This window comes from Vanessa atalanta, chromosome 28 (assembly GCF_905147765.1).
Source record: "Vanessa atalanta chromosome 28, ilVanAtal1.2, whole genome shotgun sequence".
Taxonomy (NCBI): Eukaryota; Metazoa; Arthropoda; class Insecta; order Lepidoptera; family Nymphalidae; genus Vanessa; species Vanessa atalanta.
Window position 1 is genome coordinate 3,116,263 of NC_061898.1, and position 27,384 is coordinate 3,143,646.

A 27,384-nucleotide genomic window follows, 5' to 3' on the forward strand; every position below is an offset into this window, starting at 1 on the left:
TTGATCGATTGAAACGAGTATTTTTTTTTTTTTTTTTTTGTATATATAAACAGATCCATATGCGGCCCTGAAAAGGGCCTTTTTTATATTTATAGTTTTCGCAGTATTATATTTGTAAATTTTTGAATTAATTACAAAATATAACATCGAAAACATTTTAACCGCCGAAACCGTAGAGAGTACGTCCCTGACGTTTCAGGGCGTACACTACGTCCATGGCGGTGACGGTCTTCCTCTTCGCGTGTTCGGTGTAGGTGACGGCGTCGCGGATTACGTTCTCGAGGAACACTTTGAGGACACCTCGAGTCTCTTCGTATATCAGACCGGATATACGTTTCACACCGCCTCTGCGTGCGAGACGACGGATGGCCGGTTTCGTGATACCTTGGATGTTATCACGGAGCACTTTCCTGTGACGCTTCGCGCCTCCTTTCCCCAGACCCTTTCCACCTTTACCGCGACCGGTCATTTTCTTGTCTTCGGTTTGTCTCGTTTACTCTGAACGGCAAAGAAAGACGTACAGAAATCCGTCCGCTGTCGATCGGAGACGATCACTTTATGGTAGTCTCGTCGTTCCGCGCTCCTCTGATATATAAGCGCTCGACTAACTAATACGTGTGTCGTTCGGTCCGTGTGCGAAAGAGATGGCGATATCGAAGTTTCTATTAGATAGAAAGAGAAAGACTGAGAGATACAGCGTGCAGTCGAAAAAGCTATGGTAGGGATGGCGGCCGAGGGGATGTGGTTAGGGGGGAGTTCATGTATGTGTCTTGTTTATCGAGGGGAGCGGGGGGTTTTGAGATATTTTTGTATTCTTCAAAATTGATATCTTTGCAATAATAATTAATTAATATTTACAATTATGCTCTTAACGATCGATATATCGCATACGCACACCTCTCACATTCTCTATTCGATTGAAATATATTTATTTACAATAATAGTAGTATAAAATACACAACGTTTACGTATGTGCGGTATTGATATTTAGAATTATCTCAACGTTTTCATGATAATTTTGATAAAAAAAAAAAAATAATAATAATTATTTTTATTTGTGAGTATAGGTTGTTTTCGTGACGATTGTAAGTTTGAAACGTACGACGGAAAAAAAAAAAATTTTTTTTCTTTGTTTTTAGATATATATGCGGCCCTGAAAAGGGCCTTTTTGAATATGTTTACTTGCAGTAAAGAAACTTATGCAAGTAAGACTGCGACAACGACGACGACCCAATTAGGCACGTTCTCCTCGGATCCTGCGCGCCAATTGGATATCCTTAGGCATGATCGTCACACGCTTGGCGTGGATAGCGCACAGGTTCGTGTCTTCGAAGAGACCGACGAGATAAGCTTCGCTAGCTTCCTGCAGAGCCATTACGGCGGAACTCTGGAAACGGAGATCGGTCTTGAAGTCTTGAGCGATCTCACGCACGAGACGCTGGAATGGCAGTTTGCGGATCAGAAGCTCAGTGCTCTTCTGGTAACGACGGATCTCACGAAGGGCGACCGTACCGGGTCTGTAACGATGAGGTTTCTTCACTCCTCCCGTGGCAGGAGCGCTCTTGCGAGCCGCCTTGGTCGCGAGCTGCTTACGCGGTGCCTTGCCACCGGTAGATTTACGGGCCGTCTGCTTAGTACGAGCCATCCTTGACGTTGAATGAACGCACGAAACGAAAATTTATTATTACAAACGAGACGTAGACACGTCCGCACGAAGGGAACGTAGTCGAAAGATTAAAATTTTTTAACGAATACGTTCGCTTATATACGAGTTCGAGTACGGCTAGAGGGACCGCCGCGATGACGATTCGCTATATCCGTCTCTCTCTACGCTATGCACGTTCTCTCTCTCACGCGATCACTGAGCGATGCGATAGTAAAAACAAAATAAAAATAATAACTTTCAAGTTTGAGTTGTTATTATTAGTTATATATATTTTAATTAATTAATATTATTATTCTTTCAGATATCATCGACCTACAAAGCAAGAATTTAATATATGATACAAGATCGAAATGAATGAGAAGATCGGCGGAATCGAACGTACGGCGGCTTCTTCCAGCTTACACAGCGCTACAGCTCTGCGGGAAGGTAACTACGACGATCAAATATATATCTCTAATAAAAAATTCGATTCAAGACTAGTAATATGATTACTATGATTGTATATGTTCATTATTACGAATCTTATCAGAGTGTGTATTATTATATATGTATATAATGAATTAGTCGATTAAATATGTTAATAAATTAACATGTAGTATTATTGTTATTGATGATAATAATAATAATAATAATACGGTGGTGTCGAGACGGCTAAATCGCTTGAAACTTTATTTATTGTTTATCGAAACTCTTTGTGGCCCTGAAAAGGGCCTTTTTATTATTATCTCCTTCATAAATCGTAGCGTAGTCCTACTACGGATTCGTTTACTTGGAGCTCGTGTACTTCGTTACGGCCTTAGTACCTTCGCTCACGGCGTGCTTGGCGAGTTCGCCGGGCAGAAGAAGCCTCACCGAAGTCTGCACCTCCCTCGAGGTGATCGTCGATCGCTTGTTGTAGTGAGCGAGACGAGAAGCCTCGGCGGCGATGCGCTCGAAGATATCGTTCACGAAAGAGTTCATGATCGACATGGCCTTACTCGAGATACCGGTGTCGGGATGTACCTGTTTCAGTACTTTGTAAATGTAGATGGCGTAGCTCTCCTTCCTCTTATGCTTCTTCTTCTTCTTATCTGACTTGGAGATATTCTTCTGGGCCTTGCCCGATTTCTTGGCGGCCTTTCCGCTAGTCTTAGGCGGCATGATTACGAATATAAAAATTCACAATAATGTTAAGAAACTTTATCGCGTGTTATTCACGTGCGTACCGTACGGGAACACGAGCGAATCTGTGGTGTTAGGGACGTTGGTATTTTGCTTAAATAAGGCCAGCGCGAGACGCGTAGCGTTCGCGCGTACGGTGCGGCATACAGACGGAGAACTCTATCGACCAATCAGAGACGAGACGCCGAGCCGAGTACGAGTACGAGAGGGGAGGGAGGGGATGGGGAGGGGGTATTGATGGAATTAAGTTTGTGTGTTATTCGGTTCTCGTTTTATACGATACGAAATTACCTCGCCCTCCCCCTGCCTCATCACCCCCGATCGTCAGTCGTTCCGATTGCAATACGAGTCGCTCGTTATTAGAAAATATAATAATAAATAATAAAAAGAAGAAAAATAATAAAATTATAGGCAAATATTATCTATTACTAACGATAAATAATATAATATATATATCATGTCTCTGTATAGACGACTACTACGTTTGTTACAACATTATTATTATGAATGATTTGATTCATATGAATCGAATAATTAGTAATAATTATCGTAAATAAATAAATATATAATAAAATAATTTCATTTCATTTCATATCTATTATATCTTCGTCGGAGTTGTATGATCGTGTTTAATAGCAGTAGCAGTGATTCTCTTCAAGTTCAATCGAACTAAAAAGAGTTCAACGAGCGTTAGGTGTGTGTTTGTGTGTGGTAAAATATCTAATAATATTAGATAATAAAGACGTCATAATCGCTTAGGAAACGGTAACATTTCTCTATGTATATAAGATATATTTTGTGGCCCTGAAAAGGGCCTTTTTAATCGTCACAATACGATGAAGAACGAGGTCGTAGGATCGTTCGCATGTATCGTCATCAAAAAAAAAAAAAAAAATTATAAATTCGATGACGATGACGATGACGACGACCGTGTCTCATCGTCACACTACACGCGGTGTGTTTAAGCCTTCTTCTCGGTCTTCTTAGGTAGAAGTACGGCTTGGATGTTAGGTAGGACTCCACCTTGTGCGATAGTCACGCCCGAGAGTAACTTGTTCAGCTCCTCGTCGTTACGGATCGCCAACTGTAGATGTCTCGGTATGATCCTGGTCTTCTTGTTGTCGCGGGCGGCGTTGCCGGCCAACTCGAGTACTTCAGCGGCTAGGTATTCCATGACGGCCGCGAGATACACGGGTGCACCGGCACCGACGCGCTCTGCGTAGTTACCCTTCCTGAGCAGTCTGTGTATACGTCCTACCGGAAACTGTAGACCGGCACGGTTCGAACGCGACTTTGCCTTCCCCTTGACTTTGCCTCCTTTACCGCGACCGGACATGATTATGGAGATTTAATGAAAAATATTTAGCAACGCAAATATGAGAGAGCGATACGCGTGCGTACGGCTCGAGAGCGCGGTGAACAGTAAAACAGTTGCGTTAGTCCGTCCGCTTTTTATACTCGGAACGTAGTCGCGTCTATCGGTGCGGTGGTATCGAGAGAGACTCTGGCTCTGTTTGATTGTATTGAAAATTTGTTAAATTTCTGTTTGTTATCAGTGTATACGGTATAGTATTAAGATTACGACGACGAATGATGTCGGGCAGTCGGGCGGGGCGGGGCGGGTCGGGGTTTTTTTTTTTTATTCGAATGCGAATAGAAAAATGAAGTAAAAATTTAGTTTTTTTTTTTTTTTTTTTGTTTTTGAATAAAGAAAGGAAGAAATGAAATAAAAATTAAATATTATTAAAGTGAAATTAGTCGGGCGCGCGGGTCGCGTGTCCTTTTCGTGTTTCGTGTGCGATAATGATAAAGATAAAATTATAGTGTATGCATTATATGATCTAGGTAGGTCAGTTTGTTTGTATGTGTATGTATATATATATATATATATATATATATATATATATATATATATATATATATATATATGTTTATGTATGTATGTATGTTTTTTTTTTTTTTTTTTTTTTTTTTTTTTGTTTGTGTTTGTGAAATGAACAAAAAAAAAAAAGAAAAAAAAAAAAAATTGTGCTATTCTCTCTATGATAAAGGTATGTGGATACTTTCGTATAATTTCATTATTATTATTATTTCTTTATAACAACTATTTTTTTTTTTTTTTTTTTTTTCTTTATATATATAGGTATACCGATATACGCTTCTTATAAATATAGAAAATATTCGTCGTATCTTTCGAAACTTGTAACTCATTTTATTCGTCGTCGTAGCATTTTAAAAGGAAAAATTAACGCACGACGACGAATATATTCGATTATTATGAAACTTATGTTAGCCCTGAAAAGGGCTTTTTGTCGTGCGATTTACGCGCCGCACACGCTTGCATCGTCATCGCCATCGTCACAGTCTTCGTCGCCGTCGTCTTCGTCGAAGCGATCGGAATGGACGAATGTATGTCGTCGATGATGTTGATGTTGTTTTTGTTGTTGTTTTTGTTTTTGATGATACTTTTGAAAGATGTCATCGTTATTATCACCGCTGCGGCGGCGGCTGCAGGCGACTTACTTTTTAGCGGCGGCGGCGGAGGCTTTCTTGGCTGCCGGTTTCGACTTCGGCGTAGCGGCGGCGGCCTTCTTCGGTTTCGGGGCTTTAGGTTTCTTAGTAGGCGGTTTCGCAGTCTTCTTCGCCTTCGACGCGGCGCCCTTCGCCTTCGAAGGAGCGGCCGCCGCGACGGCCTTCTTGGCGGCTGCCGGTTTCTTTTTAGCGGCTGCCGCTTTTTTATCCTTTATCGTCGCCTTCGCCTTCGATTTGGACGGCGATGACGCCGCCGCACCGCCGGACGACGCACCGCCGGCGGCCGCTTTCTTGCCCGCGGCGCCGCCCTTGCCGGCGACGGGAGCGGAGGACGTCGCCTTCGCCTTCGACGACTTACCCGAAGCGGCCGAGGATGCGGCCTTGCCGCCGGACGCGCCTCCGACTCCGGCACCGGCCGGTTTCTTCGAAGCGGACGATTTCGACTCTAGTTTGAACGAACCCGATGCGCCCTTTCCCTTCGTCTGTATCAGTGCACCCGATTCGACGGCGCTCTTGAGATACTTTCTGATGAACGGAGCCAATTTCTCAGAATCGACTTTGTATTGAGCCGCGATGTATTTCTTGATCGCCTGAAGCGACGAACCGCTACGTTCCTTCAACTCTTTGATGGCGCTGTTCACCATTTCGGATGTTTTAGGATGAGTAGGTTTCGCCTTCGGTTTCTTGGCGGCGGCGCCACCGGCGGCGGCCGCGGACGCTTTCGGTTTCTTCGCAGGGGTCGCAGGTGCCGGCGCTTCGGTTGCTATAGCTGTGTCGGCCATTTTATTTTATTTTATTTTATTTTATTTTATTTTATTTAATAAATTCACACTTCACAATCACTAGAATGACAAATATTAATAGTAGTACGTGATCCACGATAGTATAGTATATAATACGTAATATCGGAGGTCGACGCGGCGGAGAGGTCGCTAGTGGTAAGTGGAGTCCGAGCAATACCGTAAGGAGAACCGCGATGTCGCTAGACAATTTCTCGTACGAACGCTTAAAACTTTTCACTAACAGGTATCATTTCGAATACGATATTTATATAATGTAAAGTATTTTTTGATCATTCTATTATATAAAAAGATACCTCTTGAACCTATCGATCGTTTGAAAGTCGAATTCGTAGCATAGTTCGACGTAGATGAGTACGAATCGTGTTTAAATTCGTTATAGTTCTAGACGCGTACCTCGAGTCTCGTTTAAAAGTTATTTTATTCTATTAAAATCGTTTTAAACGTTTCGTTCTATCGACATATTGAAAGCGAAGATATCGCACTGATAATGTATAAAAGCGCAACTCTTATTCGATAATTTACTAAAAAATTTAGCGTGTTACAAGTCGACGTTCGTAAAACACGCTACTATGCGAGTCGGCATACGAAGCACGAGGAAACGTAGTCTGATATGCGAATTCGTATCGAATAATATTAATATATAATCTATTACGATAGATAATTAATAAGAGTTTCGAAAGAGAGTTTAAACAATAAAAATAATCTACAGTAATCGTGTACATTTACGATACGCCGAGCATCTTCGCGGCGTGTGATATAAGGTTCGCGGCGCTTTCGTAGCGCGTGAAGTAGAGCCGAGAGAACATGGACGATTTATCATATATAAAACATTTATAGTATATAATTTTTCATATCAATACATTCGTATTATAAATATAAATATATTTGCATCGATTGTATGCACTCATTGAGATACATGGTAGAGTCGTATTTATTCTATGTTAACTATACGATACGATACGAACGTATCCGTCGTATATATAAATATTTATAATGAACAATAATCGTTCGTTTATTTATATTAAGTTAATTTTATTTCATAACAATTTTCTTACTCATTGTATTTTTATATATGTATTATGAAAAGACGTCATTGATCGATTGAAACGAGTATTTTTTTTTTTTTTTTTGTATATATAAACAGATCCATATGCGGCCCTGAAAAGGGCCTTTTTTATATTGATAGTTTTCGCAGTATTATATTTGTAAATTTTTTAATTGATTACAAAATATAACATCGAAAACATTTTAACCGCCGAAACCGTAGAGAGTACGTCCCTGACGTTTCAGGGCGTACACTACGTCCATGGCGGTGACGGTCTTCCTCTTCGCGTGTTCGGTGTAGGTGACGGCGTCGCGGATTACGTTCTCGAGGAACACTTTGAGGACACCTCGAGTCTCTTCGTATATCAGACCGGATATACGTTTCACACCGCCTCTGCGTGCGAGACGACGGATGGCCGGTTTCGTGATACCTTGGATGTTATCACGGAGCACTTTCCTGTGACGCTTCGCGCCTCCTTTCCCCAGACCCTTTCCACCTTTACCGCGACCGGTCATTTTCTTGTCTTCGGTTTGTCTCGTTTACTCTGAACGGCAAAGAAAGACGTACAGAAATCCGTCCGCTGTCGATCGGAGACGATCACTTTATGGTAGTCTCGTCGTTCCGCGCTCCTCTGATATATAAGCGCTCGACTAACTAATACGTGTGTCGTTCGGTCCGTGTGCGAAAGAGATGGCGATATCGAAGTGCGTTTAGATAGAAAGAGAGAGGCAGCGTGCAGTCGAAAAAGCTATGGTAGGGATGGCGGCCGAGGGGATGTGGTTAGGGGGGAGTTCATGTATGTGTCTTGTTTATCGAGGGGAGCGGGGGGTTTTGAGATATTTTTGTATTCTTCAAAATTGATATCTTTGCAATAATAATTAATTAATATTTACAATTATGCTCTTAACGATCGATATATCGCATACGCACACCTCTCACATTCTCTATTCGATTGAAATATATTTATTTACAATAATAGTAGTATAAAATACACAACGTTTACGTATGTGCGGTATTGATATTTAGAATTATCTCAACGTTTTCATGATAATTTTGATAAAAAAAAAAAAATAATAATAATTATTTTTATTTGTGAGTATAGGTTGTTTTCGTGACGATTGTAAGTTTGAAACGTACGACGGAAAAAAAAAAAATTTTTTTTCTTTGTTTTTAGATATATATGCGGCCCTGAAAAGGGCCTTTTTGAATATGTTTACTTGCAGTAAAGAAACTTATGCAAGTAAGACTGCGACAACGACGACGACCCAATTAGGCACGTTCTCCTCGGATCCTGCGCGCCAATTGGATATCCTTAGGCATGATCGTCACACGCTTGGCGTGGATAGCGCACAGGTTCGTGTCTTCGAAGAGACCGACGAGATAAGCTTCGCTAGCTTCCTGCAGAGCCATTACGGCGGAACTCTGGAAACGGAGATCGGTCTTGAAGTCTTGAGCGATCTCACGCACGAGACGCTGGAATGGCAGTTTGCGGATCAGAAGCTCAGTGCTCTTCTGGTAACGACGGATCTCACGAAGGGCGACCGTACCGGGTCTGTAACGATGAGGTTTCTTCACTCCTCCCGTGGCAGGAGCGCTCTTGCGAGCCGCCTTGGTCGCGAGCTGCTTACGCGGTGCCTTGCCACCGGTAGATTTACGGGCCGTCTGCTTAGTACGAGCCATCCTTGACGTTGAATGAACGCACGAAACGAAAATTTATTATTACAAACGAGACGTAGACACGTCCGCACGAAGGGAACGTAGTCGAAAGATTAAAATTTTTTAACGAATACGTTCGCTTATATACGAGTTCGAGTACGGCTAGAGGGACCGCCGCGATGACGATTCGCTATATCCGTCTCTCTCTACGCTATGCACGTTCTCTCTCTCACGCGATCACTGAGCGATGCGATAGTAAAAACAAAATAAAAATAATAACTTTCAAGTTTGAGTTGTTATTATTAGTTATATATATTTTAATTAATTAATATTATTATTCTTTCAGATATCATCGACCTACAAAGCAAGAATTTAATATATGATACAAGATCGAAATGAATGAGAAGATCGGCGGAATCGAACGTACGGCGGCTTCTTCCAGCTTACACAGCGCTACAGCTCTGCGGGAAGGTAACTACGACGATCAAATATATATCTCTAATAAAAAATTCGATTCAAGACTAGTAATATGATTACTATGATTGTATATGTTCATTATTACGAATCTTATCAGAGTGTGTATTATTATATATGTATATAATGAATTAGTCGATTAAATATGTTAATAAATTAACATGTAGTATTATTGTTATTGATGATAATAATAATAATAATAATACGGTGGTGTCGAGACGGCTAAATCGCTTGAAACTTTATTTATTGTTTATCGAAACTCTTTGTGGCCCTGAAAAGGGCCTTTTTATTATTATCTCCTTCATAAATCGTAGCGTAGTCCTACTACGGATTCGTTTACTTGGAGCTCGTGTACTTCGTTACGGCCTTAGTACCTTCGCTCACGGCGTGCTTGGCGAGTTCGCCGGGCAGAAGAAGCCTCACCGAAGTCTGCACCTCCCTCGAGGTGATCGTCGATCGCTTGTTGTAGTGAGCGAGACGAGAAGCCTCGGCGGCGATGCGCTCGAAGATATCGTTCACGAAAGAGTTCATGATCGACATGGCCTTACTCGAGATACCGGTGTCGGGATGTACCTGTTTCAGTACTTTGTAAATGTAGATGGCGTAGCTCTCCTTCCTCTTATGCTTCTTCTTCTTCTTATCTGACTTGGAGATATTCTTCTGGGCCTTGCCCGATTTCTTGGCGGCCTTTCCGCTAGTCTTAGGCGGCATGATTACGAATATAAAAATTCACAATAATGTTAAGAAACTTTATCGCGTGTTATTCACGTGCGTACCGTACGGGAACACGAGCGAATCTGTGGTGTTAGGGACGTTGGTATTTTGCTTAAATAAGGCCAGCGCGAGACGCGTAGCGTTCGCGCGTACGGTGCGGCATACAGACGGAGAACTCTATCGACCAATCAGAGACGAGACGCCGAGCCGAGTACGAGTACGAGAGGGGAGGGAGGGGATGGGGAGGGGGTATTGATGGAATTAAGTTTGTGTGTTATTCGGTTCTCGTTTTATACGATACGAAATTACCTCGCCCTCCCCCTGCCTCATCACCCCCGATCGTCAGTCGTTCCGATTGCAATACGAGTCGCTCGTTATTAGAAAATATAATAATAAATAATAAAAAGAAGAAAAATAATAAAATTATAGGCAAATATTATCTATTACTAACGATAAATAATATAATATATATATCATGTCTCTGTATAGACGACTACTACGTTTGTTACAACATTATTATTATGAATGATTTGATTCATATGAATCGAATAATTAGTAATAATTATCGTAAATAAATAAATATATAATAAAATAATTTCATTTCATTTCATATCTATTATATCTTCGTCGGAGTTGTATGATCGTGTTTAATAGCAGTAGCAGTGATTCTCTTCAAGTTCAATCGAACTAAAAAGAGTTCAACGAGCGTTAGGTGTGTGTTTGTGTGTGGTAAAATATCTAATAATATTAGATAATAAAGACGTCATAATCGCTTAGGAAACGGTAACATTTCTCTATGTATATAAGATATATTTTGTGGCCCTGAAAAGGGCCTTTTTAATCGTCACAATACGATGAAGAACGAGGTCGTAGGATCGTTCGCATGTATCGTCATCAAAAAAAAAAAAAAAAATTATAAATTCGATGACGATGACGATGACGACGACCGTGTCTCATCGTCACACTACACGCGGTGTGTTTAAGCCTTCTTCTCGGTCTTCTTAGGTAGAAGTACGGCTTGGATGTTAGGTAGGACTCCACCTTGTGCGATAGTCACGCCCGAGAGTAACTTGTTCAGCTCCTCGTCGTTACGGATCGCCAACTGTAGATGTCTCGGTATGATCCTGGTCTTCTTGTTGTCGCGGGCGGCGTTGCCGGCCAACTCGAGTACTTCAGCGGCTAGGTATTCCATGACGGCCGCGAGATACACGGGTGCACCGGCACCGACGCGCTCTGCGTAGTTACCCTTCCTGAGCAGTCTGTGTATACGTCCTACCGGAAACTGTAGACCGGCACGGTTCGAACGCGACTTTGCCTTCCCCTTGACTTTGCCTCCTTTACCGCGACCGGACATGATTATGGAGATTTAATGAAAAATATTTAGCAACGCAAATATGAGAGAGCGATACGCGTGCGTACGGCTCGAGAGCGCGGTGAACAGTAAAACAGTTGCGTTTTTTTTTTTGTCATGTTTGAGTATTGCTGTTGGCCCTACTGGCCTTTACAGCGTCACCGAACGTTGGGGCGAGTGTTACGACTCTGCCTTAGGGTGAACCCTTTTGGGCTCGAGAGTGACGTTCGTCCTGAGGGTGTCTCCTATGAGATCGCACCTCGGCTCAGAACGTAGTCGGTGGGGTGTGAATTTAAGCACTGATAGAATTTACTGACGTCACGGCCGCCTCCGTGACGTCGCCAATCTGGGTCCTCGTTTCCGCCGGCGGAAACGCTGTGGGTGTGAATTGTGTAGTGTGGTGGTTGTTGTTTTCCCTACTACTAATGGTGCGTTTGCGATAGTGAAGCTATCGTCTTCGTCGTTCAGGACGTGCATAGGTCGCCTGAGTCTGTTAGGTAAATTACCTCTGAGGGAGGTGTATTGACAAGCTTGTGCTATCAACGGATTGCTATGTTGCTTGGCTCTCTCAAAATACGCCGTGGAAAGTATTTTGAGGTGTTTCGCGATCGAATCGATGTCGAAGTCTTTGTGAAGGTCTACGTTACGAATGTACCACGGCGAATCCGTGGCGATGCGGAGAAATCGATTTTGTATTGTCTGCAATTTTTTGATTTGCGACGCTTTGATATGGGCAAAGACAGGGCTCGCATAGGTCATGATAGGACGTATGCAGGCTTTGTATAGTGTCGTCTTATTTCTAAGAGACATTTTACTCCGCCCGCACAGTATCATATACAGTCTTCCTAGTACGAACGCTGCTTTGTTTCGGACTCTGGTGATGTGTGAGTTGAAGTTTAGTTTCCTGTCTAGTGTGACTCCTAGGTATTTGGCTTCCGATTTCCACGGTATCGGTTGGTTGAATAATTTAATGTCTCCCGGTTTGCCCTGATTCCATTTGATGTAGATGGGATTTCTAGTGAAGTGTACTGCTACGCTTTTATCGGGGTTTACCTCGATTCTCCATTTCCTAAACCAGTTGCCTAGTGCGTTGGCTGCGGATTGGAGTCGTGTGGTGATGACTTTTGTTGAGGTCGAGGTGGTGTATAGTGCGGTATCGTCCGCGAAGAGGGCTAAGTTGACCTTTTTAGTGACGTTCGGTATGTCATTGGTGAAGAGGCAGTACAGAATCGGGGATAGCGCGGAGCCCTGAGGGACTCCAGCCCTGATGGGGCGAGATGAGGACAGGGTGCCTTCTACTCGGTAGCGGAAGGTGCGATTCGTCAAGTAGTCTCGTATGATGTGTACGAGACTGACTGGCAACCCTAGTGATTGCAGTTTATATAATAAACCGTTGTGCCAGACTTTGTCGAATGCTTTCGCTACGTCGAAGAATAGAGCTCCTGTGGAGGTGGATTTGCTGAAGGCGAACCCTTTTAATATGTCTTCCGTTAAGCGGTGGACCTGATTTACGCACGAGTGTCCGGCTCTAAAACCGAATTGCTCGTTTATTGTGATTTGTCTGGCCTGTATGATGGCCTTTATTCTAGCTAATATGATTCTCTCGTATATTTTGCCGAGAGTGCTCAGTAAGCTGATGGGACGATAGCTCGTGGGTTGATTCCTGGGTTTCCCTGGTTTTGGGATTCCTATGACTATTGCTTCTTTCCATTGGTCGGGAAAGGAGCAACCTGCCAGAAGGGCATTGAATATTAGCACTAGAAGTGCTATGATTTGTTGCGGTAAGCGCTTGACCGCTTTGTTTGTTATCCGGTCCGCACCGGGAGATTTTTTAATTTGCAGTGTTTTGACGATCGATTCGATTTCATCGGCTGACGTCGGAGTCAGTGGTTCGTCCGTTGGTGGTATAGAGCTTAAACGATTTACTGCCCCGTCCACCTTTAGGAGATGATCGGGGTCTACCGGATGGTTGCTCGGGGAGCATTGTATTTCTAGTGCATCGGCCAAGCACTCGGCCTTATCCAAGTCGTCTGTTGCGGGTGGGAGATTAGGTCGTAACAATGGAGGCATTGTCGTGGGCAATGAGCCTTTGAGAGATCTCGGCATCGACCAAAACGCAGTGTGTGATGGCGTGATTTCCCCAAGGTAATCGCCGTCCCTATAGTTTCGGAATTCCTCGAATCGGGCTTTGACGTCCCTCTGAAGGGCCCAGAGTTTCCTCCGGTTTTCTTGGGATGGGAAAGCGTCGTGCGCTCGCGTGACTGCGTTTTTCCGCGTGATAAGTTCTTTGAGGTCTTCAGGGAGTTCGTAACGCTCGTTAGGGCGTATTTGAATTTCCCTGGAGCACTCATCTATCGTGTCGCGTACATGAGTCGTGAGGTTAGTCGCGGCCGCTTTCGCAACATCGACGGAGTCAATATTGTCTGGGATGTTTTTAAGGAAAGGTGAGTCTATGGACTGGATCTGTTGTTGGAATTTATTCCAGTCAACAATCGTTTTTGTTGGGCGATGAAGTGGCTCGTCAGGCCCTAATTCTATGACGACTGGGCGGTGGTCAGAGTCTAACTCAGGTAGTGCCTCGATTGAACGCAACTGTAAGGTCACGCCTTTCAAGATCACCACGTCGAGGACGTCTGGCCTATCTTTATGATTTTCTGAACGCGGAAATCTAGTGGGTGTCGTTGGTGCAATGACTGCGAAGTTACATGATATGGGGTGGGCTAGTTGTTCTAGTTTCCTACCCCTTGTATTGGTACGTCTCGAGTGCCATTCGGGATTTTTTTGCAGTTGCGTTAGTCCGTCCGCTTTTTATACTCGGAACGTAGTCGCGTCTATCGGTGCGGTGGTATCGAGAGAGACTCTGGCTCTGTTTGATTGTATTGAAAATTTGTTAAATTTCTGTTTGTTATCAGTGTATACGGTATAGTATTAAGATTACGACGACGAATGATGTCGGGCAGTCGGGCGGGGCGGGGCGGGTCGGGGTTTTTTTTTTTTATTCGAATGCGAATGCGAATAGAAAAATGAAGTAAAAATTTAGTTTTTTTTTTTTTTTTTTTGTTTTTGAATAAAGAAAGGAAGAAATGAAATAAAAATTAAATATTATTAAAGTGAAATTAGTCGGGCGCGCGGGTCGCGTGTCCTTTTCGTGTTTCGTGTGCGATAATGATAAAGATAAAATTATAGTGTATGCATTATATGATCTAGGTAGGTCAGTTTGTTTGTATGTGTATGTATATATATATATATATATATATATATATATATATATATATATATATATATATATATGTTTATGTATGTGTGTGTGTTTGTTTTTTTTTTTTTTTTTTTTTTTTTTGTTTGTGTTTGTAAAATGAACAAAAAAAAAAAAGAAAAAAAAAAAAAATTGTGCTATTCTCTCTATGATAAAGGTATGTGGATACTTTCGTATAATTTCATTATTATTATTATTTCTTTATAACAACTATTTTTTTTTTTTTTTTTTTTTTCTTTATATATATAGGTATACCGATATACGCTTCTTATAAATATAGAAAATATTCGTCGTATCTTTCGAAACTTGTAACTCATTTTATTCGTCGTCGTAGCATTTTAAAAGGAAAAATTAACGCACGACGACGAATATATTCGATTATTATGAAACTTATGTTAGCCCTGAAAAGGGCTTTTTGTCGTGCGATTTACGCGCCGCACACGCTTGCATCGTCATCGCCATCGTCACAGTCTTCGTCGCCGTCGTCTTCGTCGAAGCGATCGGAATGGACGAATGTATGTCGTCGATGATGTTGATGTTGTTTTTGTTGTTGTTTTTGTTTTTGATGATACTTTTGAAAGATGTCATCGTTATTATCACCGCTGCGGCGGCGGCTGCAGGCGACTTACTTTTTAGCGGCGGCGGCGGAGGCTTTCTTGGCTGCCGGTTTCGACTTCGGCGTAGCGGCGGCGGCCTTCTTAGGTTTCGGCGCTTTCGGTTTCTTAGTCGGCGGTTTCGCCGTCTTCTTCGCCTTCGACGCGGCGCCCTTCGCCTTCGAAGGAGCGGCCGCCGCGACGGCCTTCTTGGCGGCTGCCGGTTTCTTTTTAGCGGCTGCCGCTTTTTTATCCTTTATCGTCGCCTTCGCCTTCGATTTGGACGGCGATGACGCCGCCGCACCGCCGGACGACGCACCGCCGGCGGCCGCTTTCTTGCCCGCGGCGCCGCCCTTGCCGGCGACGGGAGCGGAGGACGTCGCCTTCGCCTTCGACGACTTACCCGAAGCGGCCGAGGATGCGGCCTTGCCGCCGGACGCGCCTCCGACTCCGGCACCGGCCGGTTTCTTCGAAGCGGACGATTTCGACTCTAGTTTGAACGAACCCGATGCGCCCTTTCCCTTCGTCTGTATCAGTGCACCCGATTCGACGGCGCTCTTGAGATACTTTCTGATGAACGGAGCCAATTTCTCAGAATCGACTTTGTATTGAGCCGCGATGTATTTCTTGATCGCCTGAAGCGACGAACCGCTACGTTCCTTCAACTCTTTGATGGCGCTGTTCACCATTTCGGATGTTTTAGGATGAGTAGGTTTCGCCTTCGGTTTCTTGGCGGCGGCGCCACCGGCGGCGGCCGCGGACGCTTTCGGTTTCTTCGCAGGGGTCGCAGGTGCCGGCGCTTCGGTTGCTATAGCTGTGTCGGCCATTTTATTTTATTTTATTTTATTTTATTTTATTTTATTTAATAAATTCACACTTCACAATCACTAGAATGACAAATATTAATAGTAGTACGTGATCCACGATAGTATAGTATATAATACGTAATATCGGAGGTCGACGCGGCGGAGAGGTCGCTAGTGGTAAGTGGAGTCCGAGCAATACCGTAAGGAGAACCGCGATGTCGCTAGACAATTTCTCGTACGAACGCTTAAAACTTTTCACTAACAGGTATCATTTCGAATACGATATTTATATAATGTAAAGTATTTTTTGATCATTCTATTATATAAAAAGATACCTCTTGAACCTATCGATCGTTTGAAAGTCGAATTCGTAGCATAGTTCGACGTAGATGAGTACGAATCGTGTTTAAATTCGTTATAGTTCTAGACGCGTACCTCGAGTCTCGTTTAAAAGTTATTTTATTCTATTAAAATCGTTTTAAACGTTTCGTTCTATCGACATATTGAAAGCGAAGATATCGCACTGATAATGTATAAAAGCGCAACTCTTATTCGATAATTTACTAAAAAATTTAGCGTGTTACAAGTCGACGTTCGTAAAACACGCTACTATGCGAGTCGGCATACGAAGCACGAGGAAACGTAGTCTGATATGCGAATTCGTATCGAATAATATTAATATATAATCTATTACGATAGATAATTAATAAGAGTTTCGAAAGAGAGTTTAAACAATAAAAATAATCTACAGTAATCGTGTACATTTACGATACGCCGAGCATCTTCGCGGCGTGTGATATAAGGTTCGCGGCGCTTTCGTAGCGCGTGAAGTAGAGCCGAGAGAACATGGACGATTTATCATATATAAAACATTTATAGTATATAATTTTTCATATCAATACATTCGTATTATAAATATAAATATATTTGCATCGATTGTATGCACTCATTGAGATACATGGTAGAGTCGTATTTATTCTATGTTAACTATACGATACGATACGAACGTATCCGTCGTATATATAAATATTTATAATGAACAATAATCGTTCGTTTATTTATATTAAGTTAATTTTATTTCATAACAATTTTCTTACTCATTGTATTTTTATATATGTATTATGAAAAGACGTCATTGATCGATTGAAACGAGTATTTTTTTTTTTTTTTTTGTATATATAAACAGATCCATATGCGGCCCTGAAAAGGGCCTTTTTTATATTGATAGTTTTCGCAGTGTATTTTATATTTGTAAATTTTTTTAATTGATTACAAAATATAAAAAACATCGAAAACATTTTAACCGCCGAAACCGTAGAGAGTACGTCCCTGACGTTTCAGGGCGTACACTACGTCCATGGCGGTGACGGTCTTCCTCTTCGCGTGTTCGGTGTAGGTGACGGCGTCGCGGATTACGTTCTCGAGGAACACTTTGAGGACACCTCGAGTCTCTTCGTATATCAGACCGGATATACGTTTCACACCGCCTCTGCGTGCGAGACGACGGATGGCCGGTTTCGTGATACCTTGGATGTTATCACGGAGCACTTTCCTGTGACGCTTCGCGCCTCCTTTCCCCAGACCCTTTCCACCTTTACCGCGACCGGTCATTTTCTTGTCTTCGGTTTGTCTCGTTTACTCTGAACGGCAAAGAAAGACGTACAGAAATCCGTCCGCTGTCGATCGGAGACGATCACTTTATGGTAGTCTCGTCGTTCCGCGCTCCTCTGATATATAAGCGCTCGACTAACTAATACGTGTGTCTTTCGGTCCGTGTGCGAAAGAGATGGCGATATCGAAGTTTCTATTAGATAGAAAGAGAGATGTAGCGTGCAGTCGAAAAAGCTATGGTAGGGATGGCGGCCGAGGGGATGTGGTTAGGGGGGAGTTCATGTATGTGTCTTGTTTATCGAGGGGAGCGGGGGGTTTTGAGATATTTTTGTATTCTTCAAAATTGATATCTTTGCAATAATAATTAATTAATATTTACAATTATGCTCTTAACGATCGATATATCGCATACGCACACCTCTCACATTCTCTATTCGATTGAAATATATTTATTTACAATAATAGTAGTATAAAATACACAACGTTTACGTATGTGCGGTATTGATATTTAGAATTATCTCAACGTTTTCATGATAATTTTGATAAAAAAAAAAAAATAATAATAATTATTTTTATTTGTGAGTATAGGTTGTTTTCGTGACGATTGTAAGTTTGAAACGTACGACGGAAAAAAAAAAAATTTTTTTTCTTTGTTTTTAGATATATATGCGGCCCTGAAAAGGGCCTTTTTGAATATGTTTACTTGCAGTAAAGAAACTTATGCAAGTAAGACTGCGACAACGACGACGACCCAATTAGGCACGTTCTCCTCGGATCCTGCGCGCCAATTGGATATCCTTAGGCATGATGGTCACACGCTTAGCGTGGATAGCGCACAAGTTCGTGTCTTCGAAGAGACCGACGAGATAAGCTTCGCTAGCTTCTTGCAGAGCCATTACGGCGGAACTCTGGAAACGGAGATCGGTCTTGAAGTCTTGAGCGATCTCACGCACGAGACGCTGGAATGGCAGTTTGCGGATCAGAAGCTCAGTGCTCTTCTGGTAACGACGGATCTCACGAAGGGCGACCGTACCGGGTCTGTAACGATGAGGTTTCTTCACTCCTCCCGTGGCAGGAGCGCTCTTGCGAGCCGCCTTGGTCGCGAGCTGCTTACGCGGTGCCTTGCCACCGGTAGATTTACGGGCCGTCTGCTTAGTACGAGCCATCCTTGACGTTGAATGAACGCACGAAACGAAAATTTATTATTACAAACGAGACGTAGACACGTCCGCACGAAGGGAACGTAGTCGAAAGATTAAAATTTTTTAACGAATACGTTCGCTTATATACGAGTTCGAGTACGGCTAGAGGGACCGCCGCGATGACGATTCGCTATATCCGTCTCTCTCTACGCTATGCACGTTCTCTCTCTCACGCGATCACTGAGCGATGCGATAGTAAAAACAAAATAAAAATAATAACTTTCAAGTTTGAGTTGTTATTATTAGTTATATATATTTTAATTAATTAATATTATTATTCTTTCAGATATCATCGACCTACAAAGCAAGAATTTAATATATGATACAAGATCGAAATGAATGAGAAGATCGGCGGAATCGAACGTACGGCGGCTTCTTCCAGCTTACACAGCGCTACAGCTCTGCGGGAAGGTAACTACGACGATCAAATATATATCTCTAATAAAAAATTCGATTCAAGACTAGTAATATGATTACTATGATTGTATATGTTCATTATTACGAATCTTATCAGAGTGTGTATTATTATATATGTATATAATGAATTAGTCGATTAAATATGTTAATAAATTAACATGTAGTATTATTGTTATTGATGATAATAATAATAATAATAATACGGTGGTGTCGAGACGGCTAAATCGCTTGAAACTTTATTTATTGTTTATCGAAACTCTTTGTGGCCCTGAAAAGGGCCTTTTTATTATTATCTCCTTCATAAATCGTAGCGTAGTCCTACTACGGATTCGTTTACTTGGAGCTCGTGTACTTCGTTACGGCCTTAGTACCTTCGCTCACGGCGTGCTTGGCGAGTTCGCCGGGCAGAAGAAGCCTCACCGAAGTCTGCACCTCCCTCGAGGTGATCGTCGATCGCTTGTTGTAGTGAGCGAGACGAGAAGCCTCGGCGGCGATGCGCTCGAAGATATCGTTCACGAAAGAGTTCATGATCGACATGGCCTTACTCGAGATACCGGTGTCGGGATGTACCTGTTTCAGTACTTTGTAAATGTAGATGGCGTAGCTCTCCTTCCTCTTATGCTTCTTCTTCTTCTTATCTGACTTGGAGATATTCTTCTGGGCCTTGCCCGATTTCTTGGCGGCCTTTCCGCTAGTCTTAGGCGGCATGATTACGAATATAAAAATTCACAATAATGTTAAGAAACTTTATCGCGTGTTATTCACGTGCGTACCGTACGGGAACACGAGCGAATCTGTGGTGTTAGGGACGTTGGTATTTTGCTTAAATAAGGCCAGCGCGAGACGCGTAGCGTTCGCGCGTACGGTGCGGCATACAGACGGAGAACTCTATCGACCAATCAGAGACGAGACGCCGAGCCGAGTACGAGTACGAGAGGGGAGGGAGGGGATGGGGAGGGGGTATTGATGGAATTAAGTTTGTGTGTTATTCGGTTCTCGTTTTATACGATACGAAATTACCTCGCCCTCCCCCTGCCTCATCACCCCCGATCGTCAGTCGTTCCGATTGCAATACGAGTCGCTCGTTATTAGAAAATATAATAATAAATAATAAAAAGAAGAAAAATAATAAAATTATAGGCAAATATTATCTATTACTAACGATAAATAATATAATATATATATCATGTCTCTGTATAGACGACTACTACGTTTGTTACAACATTATTATTATGAATGATTTGATTCATATGAATCGAATAATTAGTAATAATTATCGTAAATAAATAAATATATAATAAAATAATTTCATTTCATTTCATATCTATTATATCTTCGTCGGAGTTGTATGATCGTGTTTAATAGCAGTAGCAGTGATTCTCTTCAAGTTCAATCGAACTAAAAAGAGTTCAACGAGCGTTAGGTGTGTGTTTGTGTGTGGTAAAATATCTAATAATATTAGATAATAAAGACGTCATAATCGCTTAGGAAACGGTAACATTTCTCTATGTATATAAGATATATTTTGTGGCCCTGAAAAGGGCCTTTTTAATCGTCACAATACGATGAAGAACGAGGTCGTAGGATCGTTCGCATGTATCGTCATCAAAAAAAAAAAAAAAAATTATAAATTCGATGACGATGACGATGACGACGACCGTGTCTCATCGTCACACTACACGCGGTGTGTTTAAGCCTTCTTCTCGGTCTTCTTAGGTAGAAGTACGGCTTGGATGTTAGGTAGGACTCCACCTTGTGCGATAGTCACGCCCGAGAGTAACTTGTTCAGCTCCTCGTCGTTACGGATCGCCAACTGTAGATGTCTCGGTATGATCCTGGTCTTCTTGTTGTCGCGGGCGGCGTTGCCGGCCAACTCGAGTACTTCAGCGGCTAGGTATTCCATGACGGCCGCGAGATACACGGGTGCACCGGCACCGACGCGCTCTGCGTAGTTACCCTTCCTGAGCAGTCTGTGTATACGTCCTACCGGAAACTGTAGACCGGCACGGTTCGAACGCGACTTTGCCTTCCCCTTGACTTTGCCTCCTTTACCGCGACCGGACATGATTATGGAGATTTAATGAAAAATATTTAGCAACGCAAATATGAGAGAGCGATACGCGTGCGTACGGCTCGAGAGCGCGGTGAACAGTAAAACAGTTGCGTTAGTCCGTCCGCTTTTTATACTCGGAACGTAGTCGCGTCTATCGGTGCGGTGGTATCGAGAGAGACTCTGGCTCTGTTTGATTGTATTGAAAATTTGTTAAATTTCTGTTTGTTATCAGTGTATACGGTATAGTATTAAGATTACGACGACGAATGATGTCGGGCAGTCGGGCGGGGCGGGGCGGGTCGGGGTTTTTTTTTTTTATTCGAATGCGAATGCGAATAGAAAAATGAAGTAAAAATTTAGTTTTTTTTTTTTTTTTTTTGTTTTTGAATAAAGAAAGGAAGAAATGAAATAAAAATTAAATATTATTAAAGTGAAATTAGTCGGGCGCGCGGGTCGCGTGTCCTTTTCGTGTTTCGTGTGCGATAATGATAAAGATAAAATTATAGTGTATGCATTATATGATCTAGGTAGGTCAGTTTGTTTGTATGTGTATGTATATATATATATATATATATATATATATATATATATATATATATATATATATATATATATATGTTTATGTATGTATGTATGTGTGTGTTTTTTTTTTTTTTTTTTTTTTTTGTTTGTGTTTGTGAAATGAACAAAAAAAAAAAAGAAAAAAAAAAAAAATTGTGCTATTCTCTCTATGATAAAGGTATGTGGATACTTTCGTATAATTTCATTATTATTATTATTTCTTTATAACAACTATTTTTTTTTTTTTTTTTTTTTTCTTTATATATATAGGTATACCGATATACGCTTCTTATAAATATAGAAAATATTCGTCGTATCTTTCGAAACTTGTAACTCATTTTATTCGTCGTCGTAGCATTTTAAAAGGAAAAATTAACGCACGACGACGAATATATTCGATTATTATGAAACTTATGTTAGCCCTGAAAAGGGCTTTTTGTCGTGCGATTTACGCGCCGCACACGCTTGCATCGTCATCGCCATCGTCACAGTCTTCGTCGCCGTCGTCTTCGTCGAAGCGATCGGAATGGACGAATGTATGTCGTCGATGATGTTGATGTTGTTTTTGTTGTTGTTTTTGTTTTTGATGATACTTTTGAAAGATGTCATCGTTATTATCACCGCTGCGGCGGCGGCTGCAGGCGACTTACTTTTTAGCGGCGGCGGCGGAGGCTTTCTTGGCTGCCGGTTTCGACTTCGGCGTAGCGGCGGCGGCCTTCTTCGGTTTCGGGGCTTTAGGTTTCTTAGTAGGCGGTTTCGCAGTCTTCTTCGCCTTCGACGCGGCGCCCTTCGCCTTCGAAGGAGCGGCCGCCGCGACGGCCTTCTTGGCGGCTGCCGGTTTCTTTTTAGCGGCTGCCGCTTTTTTATCCTTTATCGTCGCCTTCGCCTTCGATTTGGACGGCGATGACGCCGCCGCACCGCCGGACGACGCACCGCCGGCGGCCGCTTTCTTGCCCGCGGCGCCGCCCTTGCCGGCGACGGGAGCGGAGGACGTCGCCTTCGCCTTCGACGACTTACCCGAAGCGGCCGAGGATGCGGCCTTGCCGCCGGACGCGCCTCCGACTCCGGCACCGGCCGGTTTCTTCGAAGCGGACGATTTCGACTCTAGTTTGAACGAACCCGATGCGCCCTTTCCCTTCGTCTGTATCAGTGCACCCGATTCGACGGCGCTCTTGAGATACTTTCTGATGAACGGAGCCAATTTCTCAGAATCGACTTTGTATTGAGCCGCGATGTATTTCTTGATCGCCTGAAGCGACGAACCGCTACGTTCCTTCAACTCTTTGATGGCGCTGTTCACCATTTCGGATGTTTTAGGATGAGTAGGTTTCGCCTTCGGTTTCTTGGCGGCGGCGCCACCGGCGGCGGCCGCGGACGCTTTCGGTTTCTTCGCAGGGGTCGCAGGTGCCGGCGCTTCGGTTGCTATAGCTGTGTCGGCCATTTTATTTTATTTTATTTTATTTTATTTTATTTTATTTAATAAATTCACACTTCACAATCACTAGAATGACAAATATTAATAGTAGTACGTGATCCACGATAGTATAGTATATAATACGTAATATCGGAGGTCGACGCGGCGGAGAGGTCGCTAGTGGTAAGTGGAGTCCGAGCAATACCGTAAGGAGAACCGCGATGTCGCTAGACAATTTCTCGTACGAACGCTTAAAACTTTTCACTAACAGGTATCATTTCGAATACGATATTTATATAATGTAAAGTATTTTTTGATCATTCTATTATATAAAAAGATACCTCTTGAACCTATCGATCGTTTGAAAGTCGAATTCGTAGCATAGTTCGACGTAGATGAGTACGAATCGTGTTTAAATTCGTTATAGTTCTAGACGCGTACCTCGAGTCTCGTTTAAAAGTTATTTTATTCTATTAAAATCGTTTTAAACGTTTCGTTCTATCGACATATTGAAAGCGAAGATATCGCACTGATAATGTATAAAAGCGCAACTCTTATTCGATAATTTACTAAAAAATTTAGCGTGTTACAAGTCGACGTTCGTAAAACACGCTACTATGCGAGTCGGCATACGAAGCACGAGGAAACGTAGTCTGATATGCGAATTCGTATCGAATAATATTAATATATAATCTATTACGATAGATAATTAATAAGAGTTTCGAAAGAGAGTTTAAACAATAAAAATAATCTACAGTAATCGTGTACATTTACGATACGCCGAGCATCTTCGCGGCGTGTGATATAAGGTTCGCGGCGCTTTCGTAGCGCGTGAAGTAGAGCCGAGAGAACATGGACGATTTATCATATATAAAACATTTATAGTATATAATTTTTCATATCAATACATTCGTATTATAAATATAAATATATTTGCATCGATTGTATGCACTCATTGAGATACATGGTAGAGTCGTATTTATTCTATGTTAACTATACGATACGATACGAACGTATCCGTCGTATATATAAATATTTATAATGAACAATAATCGTTCGTTTATTTATATTAAGTTAATTTTATTTCATAACAATTTTCTTACTCATTGTATTTTTATATATGTATTATGAAAAGACGTCATTGATCGATTGAAACGAGTATTTTTTTTTTTTTTTTTGTATATATAAACAGATCCATATGCGGCCCTGAAAAGGGCCTTTTTTATATTTATAGTTTTCGCAGTATTATATTTGTAAATTTTTGAATTAATTACAAAATATAACATCGAAAACATTTTAACCGCCGAAACCGTAGAGAGTACGTCCCTGACGTTTCAGGGCGTACACTACGTCCATGGCGGTGACGGTCTTCCTCTTCGCGTGTTCGGTGTAGGTGACGGCGTCGCGGATTACGTTCTCGAGGAACACTTTGAGGACACCTCGAGTCTCTTCGTATATCAGACCGGATATACGTTTCACACCGCCTCTGCGTGCGAGACGACGGATGGCCGGTTTCGTGATACCTTGGATGTTATCACGGAGCACTTTCCTGTGACGCTTCGCGCCTCCTTTCCCCAGACCCTTTCCACCTTTACCGCGACCGGTCATTTTCTTGTCTTCGGTTTGTCTCGTTTACTCTGAACGGCAAAGAAAGACGTACAGAAATCCGTCCGCTGTCGATCGGAGACGATCACTTTATGGTAGTCTCGTCGTTCCGCGCTCCTCTGATATATAAGCGCTCGACTAACTAATACGCGTGCGTACGGCTCGAGAGCGCGGTGAACAGTAAAACAGTTGCGTTAGTCCGTCCGCTTTTTATACTCGGAACGTAGTCGCGTCTATCGGTGCGGTGGTATCGAGAGAGACTCTGGCTCTGTTTGATTGTATTGAAAATTTGTTAAATTTCTGTTTGTTATCAGTGTATACGGTATAGTATTAAGATTACGACGACGAATGATGTCGGGCAGTCGGGCGGGGCGGGGCGGGTCGGGGTTTTTTTTTTTTATTCGAATGCGAATGCGAATAGAAAAATGAAGTAAAAATTTAGTTTTTTTTTTTTTTTTTTTGTTTTTGAATAAAGAAAGGAAGAAATGAAATAAAAATTAAATATTATTAAAGTGAAATTAGTCGGGCGCGCGGGTCGCGTGTCCTTTTCGTGTTTCGTGTGCGATAATGATAAAGATAAAATTATAGTGTATGCATTATATGATCTAGGTAGGTCAGTTTGTTTGTATGTGTATGTATATATATATATATATATATATATATATATATATATATATATATATATATATATATATATATGTTTATGTATGTATGTATGTTTGTTTGTTATTGTTTTTTTTTTTTTTTTGTTTGTGTTTGTGAAATGAACAAAAAAAAAAAAGAAAAAAAAAAAAAATTGTGCTATTCTCTCTATGATAAAGGTATGTGGATACTTTCGTATAATTTCATTATTATTATTATTTCTTTATAACAACTATTTTTTTTTTTTTTTTTTTTTTCTTTATATATATAGGTATACCGATATACGCTTCTTATAAATATAGAAAATATTCGTCGTATCTTTCGAAACTTGTAACTCATTTTATTCGTCGTCGTAGCATTTTAAAAGGAAAAATTAACGCACGACGACGAATATATTCGATTATTATGAAACTTATGTTAGCCCTGAAAAGGGCTTTTTGTCGTGCGATTTACGCGCCGCACACGCTTGCATCGTCATCGCCATCGTCACAGTCTTCGTCGCCGTCGTCTTCGTCGAAGCGATCGGAATGGACGAATGTATGTCGTCGATGATGTTGATGTTGTTTTTGTTGTTGTTTTTGTTTTTGATGATACTTTTGAAAGATGTCATCGTTATTATCACCGCTGCGGCGGCGGCTGCAGGCGACTTACTTTTTAGCGGCGGCTGCGGCGGCCTTCTTGGCTGCCGGTTTCGACTTCGGCGTAGCGGCGGCGGCCTTCTTAGGTTTCGGCGCTTTCGGTTTCTTAGTCGGCGGTTTCGCCGTCTTCTTCGCCTTCGACGCGGCGCCCTTCGCCTTCGAAGGAGCGGCCGCCGCGACGGCCTTCTTGGCGGCTGCCGGTTTCTTTTTAGCGGCTGCCGCTTTTTTATCCTTTATCGTCGCCTTCGCCTTCGATTTGGACGGCGATGACGCCGCCGCACCGCCGGACGACGCACCGCCGGCGGCCGCTTTCTTGCCCGCGGCGCCGCCCTTGCCGGCGACGGGAGCGGAGGACGTCGCCTTCGCCTTCGACGACTTACCCGAAGCGGCCGAGGATGCGGCCTTGCCGCCGGACGCGCCTCCGACTCCGGCACCGGCCGGTTTCTTCGAAGCGGACGATTTCGACTCTAGTTTGAACGAACCCGATGCGCCCTTTCCCTTCGTCTGTATCAGTGCACCCGATTCGACGGCGCTCTTGAGATACTTTCTGATGAACGGAGCCAATTTCTCAGAATCGACTTTGTATTGAGCCGCGATGTATTTCTTGATCGCCTGAAGCGACGAACCGCTACGTTCCTTCAACTCTTTGATGGCGCTGTTCACCATTTCGGATGTTTTAGGATGAGTAGGTTTCGCCTTCGGTTTCTTGGCGGCGGCGCCACCGGCGGCGGCCGCGGACGCTTTCGGTTTCTTCGCAGGGGTCGCAGGTGCCGGCGCTTCGGTTGCTATAGCTGTGTCGGCCATTTTATTTTATTTTATTTTATTTTATTTTATTTTATTTAATAAATTCACACTTCACAATCACTAGAATGACAAATATTAATAGTAGTACGTGATCCACGATAGTATAGTATATAATACGTAATATCGGAGGTCGACGCGGCGGAGAGGTCGCTAGTGGTAAGTGGAGTCCGAGCAATACCGTAAGGAGAACCGCGATGTCGCTAGACAATTTCTCGTACGAACGCTTAAAACTTTTCACTAACAGGTATCATTTCGAATACGATATTTATATAATGTAAAGTATTTTTTGATCATTCTATTATATAAAAAGATACCTCTTGAACCTATCGATCGTTTGAAAGTCGAATTCGTAGCATAGTTCGACGTAGATGAGTACGAAT

At 42.4% G+C, this 27,384-nt stretch overlaps 14 protein-coding genes across 14 annotated transcripts; all 14 read right to left on the reverse strand.

Moving 5' to 3' along the window:
* Positions 1-37: 37 nt before the first annotated feature.
* On the reverse strand, positions 38-557 carry LOC125074782 (histone H4). The gene has a single exon (XM_047686203.1). It carries the CDS (start codon positions 467-469, stop codon positions 158-160), a length of 312 nt encoding a protein of 103 aa, XP_047542159.1. The 5' UTR covers positions 470-557; the 3' UTR covers positions 38-157.
* Positions 558-2,355: 1,798 nt separating this feature from the next.
* LOC125074768 (histone H2B) lies at positions 2,356-2,891 on the reverse strand. The gene has a single exon (XM_047686187.1). The coding sequence runs from the start codon at positions 2,804-2,806 to the stop codon at positions 2,432-2,434; it is 375 nt and encodes a 124-aa protein (XP_047542143.1). The 5' UTR covers positions 2,807-2,891; the 3' UTR covers positions 2,356-2,431.
* Positions 2,892-3,763: 872 nt separating this feature from the next.
* LOC125074760 (histone H2A) lies at positions 3,764-4,229 on the reverse strand. Its single transcript, XM_047686179.1, has one exon. The coding sequence runs from the start codon at positions 4,161-4,163 to the stop codon at positions 3,789-3,791; it is 375 nt and encodes a 124-aa protein (XP_047542135.1). The 5' UTR covers positions 4,164-4,229; the 3' UTR covers positions 3,764-3,788.
* Positions 4,230-5,257: 1,028 nt separating this feature from the next.
* On the reverse strand, positions 5,258-6,152 carry LOC125074739 (late histone H1-like). The gene has a single exon (XM_047686157.1). The coding sequence runs from the start codon at positions 6,139-6,141 to the stop codon at positions 5,347-5,349; it is 795 nt and encodes a 264-aa protein (XP_047542113.1). The 5' UTR covers positions 6,142-6,152; the 3' UTR covers positions 5,258-5,346.
* A 1,206-nt stretch (positions 6,153-7,358) lies between these two features.
* Positions 7,359-7,810, reverse strand: LOC125074785 (histone H4). The gene has a single exon (XM_047686207.1). The coding sequence runs from the start codon at positions 7,720-7,722 to the stop codon at positions 7,411-7,413; it is 312 nt and encodes a 103-aa protein (XP_047542163.1). The 5' UTR covers positions 7,723-7,810; the 3' UTR covers positions 7,359-7,410.
* Positions 7,811-9,597: 1,787 nt separating this feature from the next.
* LOC125074770 (histone H2B) lies at positions 9,598-10,133 on the reverse strand. The gene has a single exon (XM_047686190.1). The coding sequence runs from the start codon at positions 10,046-10,048 to the stop codon at positions 9,674-9,676; it is 375 nt and encodes a 124-aa protein (XP_047542146.1). The 5' UTR covers positions 10,049-10,133; the 3' UTR covers positions 9,598-9,673.
* An 872-nt stretch (positions 10,134-11,005) lies between these two features.
* LOC125074754 (histone H2A) lies at positions 11,006-11,471 on the reverse strand. Its single transcript, XM_047686174.1, has one exon. It carries the CDS (start codon positions 11,403-11,405, stop codon positions 11,031-11,033), a length of 375 nt encoding a protein of 124 aa, XP_047542130.1. The 5' UTR covers positions 11,406-11,471; the 3' UTR covers positions 11,006-11,030.
* Positions 11,472-15,194: 3,723 nt separating this feature from the next.
* Positions 15,195-16,089, reverse strand: LOC125074740 (late histone H1-like). The gene has a single exon (XM_047686158.1). The coding sequence runs from the start codon at positions 16,076-16,078 to the stop codon at positions 15,284-15,286; it is 795 nt and encodes a 264-aa protein (XP_047542114.1). The 5' UTR covers positions 16,079-16,089; the 3' UTR covers positions 15,195-15,283.
* Positions 16,090-17,355: 1,266 nt separating this feature from the next.
* Positions 17,356-17,756, reverse strand: LOC125074787 (histone H4). The gene has a single exon (XM_047686209.1). It carries the CDS (start codon positions 17,666-17,668, stop codon positions 17,357-17,359), a length of 312 nt encoding a protein of 103 aa, XP_047542165.1. The 5' UTR covers positions 17,669-17,756; the 3' UTR covers position 17,356.
* Positions 17,757-19,544: 1,788 nt separating this feature from the next.
* LOC125074769 (histone H2B) lies at positions 19,545-20,080 on the reverse strand. Its single transcript, XM_047686189.1, has one exon. It carries the CDS (start codon positions 19,993-19,995, stop codon positions 19,621-19,623), a length of 375 nt encoding a protein of 124 aa, XP_047542145.1. The 5' UTR covers positions 19,996-20,080; the 3' UTR covers positions 19,545-19,620.
* Positions 20,081-20,952: 872 nt separating this feature from the next.
* LOC125074756 (histone H2A) lies at positions 20,953-21,418 on the reverse strand. Its single transcript, XM_047686176.1, has one exon. The coding sequence runs from the start codon at positions 21,350-21,352 to the stop codon at positions 20,978-20,980; it is 375 nt and encodes a 124-aa protein (XP_047542132.1). The 5' UTR covers positions 21,353-21,418; the 3' UTR covers positions 20,953-20,977.
* Positions 21,419-22,458: 1,040 nt separating this feature from the next.
* LOC125074734 (late histone H1-like) lies at positions 22,459-23,353 on the reverse strand. Its single transcript, XM_047686151.1, has one exon. The coding sequence runs from the start codon at positions 23,340-23,342 to the stop codon at positions 22,548-22,550; it is 795 nt and encodes a 264-aa protein (XP_047542107.1). The 5' UTR covers positions 23,343-23,353; the 3' UTR covers positions 22,459-22,547.
* Positions 23,354-24,494: 1,141 nt separating this feature from the next.
* Positions 24,495-25,011, reverse strand: LOC125074783 (histone H4). The gene has a single exon (XM_047686205.1). It carries the CDS (start codon positions 24,921-24,923, stop codon positions 24,612-24,614), a length of 312 nt encoding a protein of 103 aa, XP_047542161.1. The 5' UTR covers positions 24,924-25,011; the 3' UTR covers positions 24,495-24,611.
* Positions 25,012-26,126: 1,115 nt separating this feature from the next.
* On the reverse strand, positions 26,127-27,015 carry LOC125074743 (late histone H1-like). The gene has a single exon (XM_047686161.1). The coding sequence runs from the start codon at positions 27,002-27,004 to the stop codon at positions 26,210-26,212; it is 795 nt and encodes a 264-aa protein (XP_047542117.1). The 5' UTR covers positions 27,005-27,015; the 3' UTR covers positions 26,127-26,209.
* Positions 27,016-27,384: the final 369 nt, after the last annotated feature.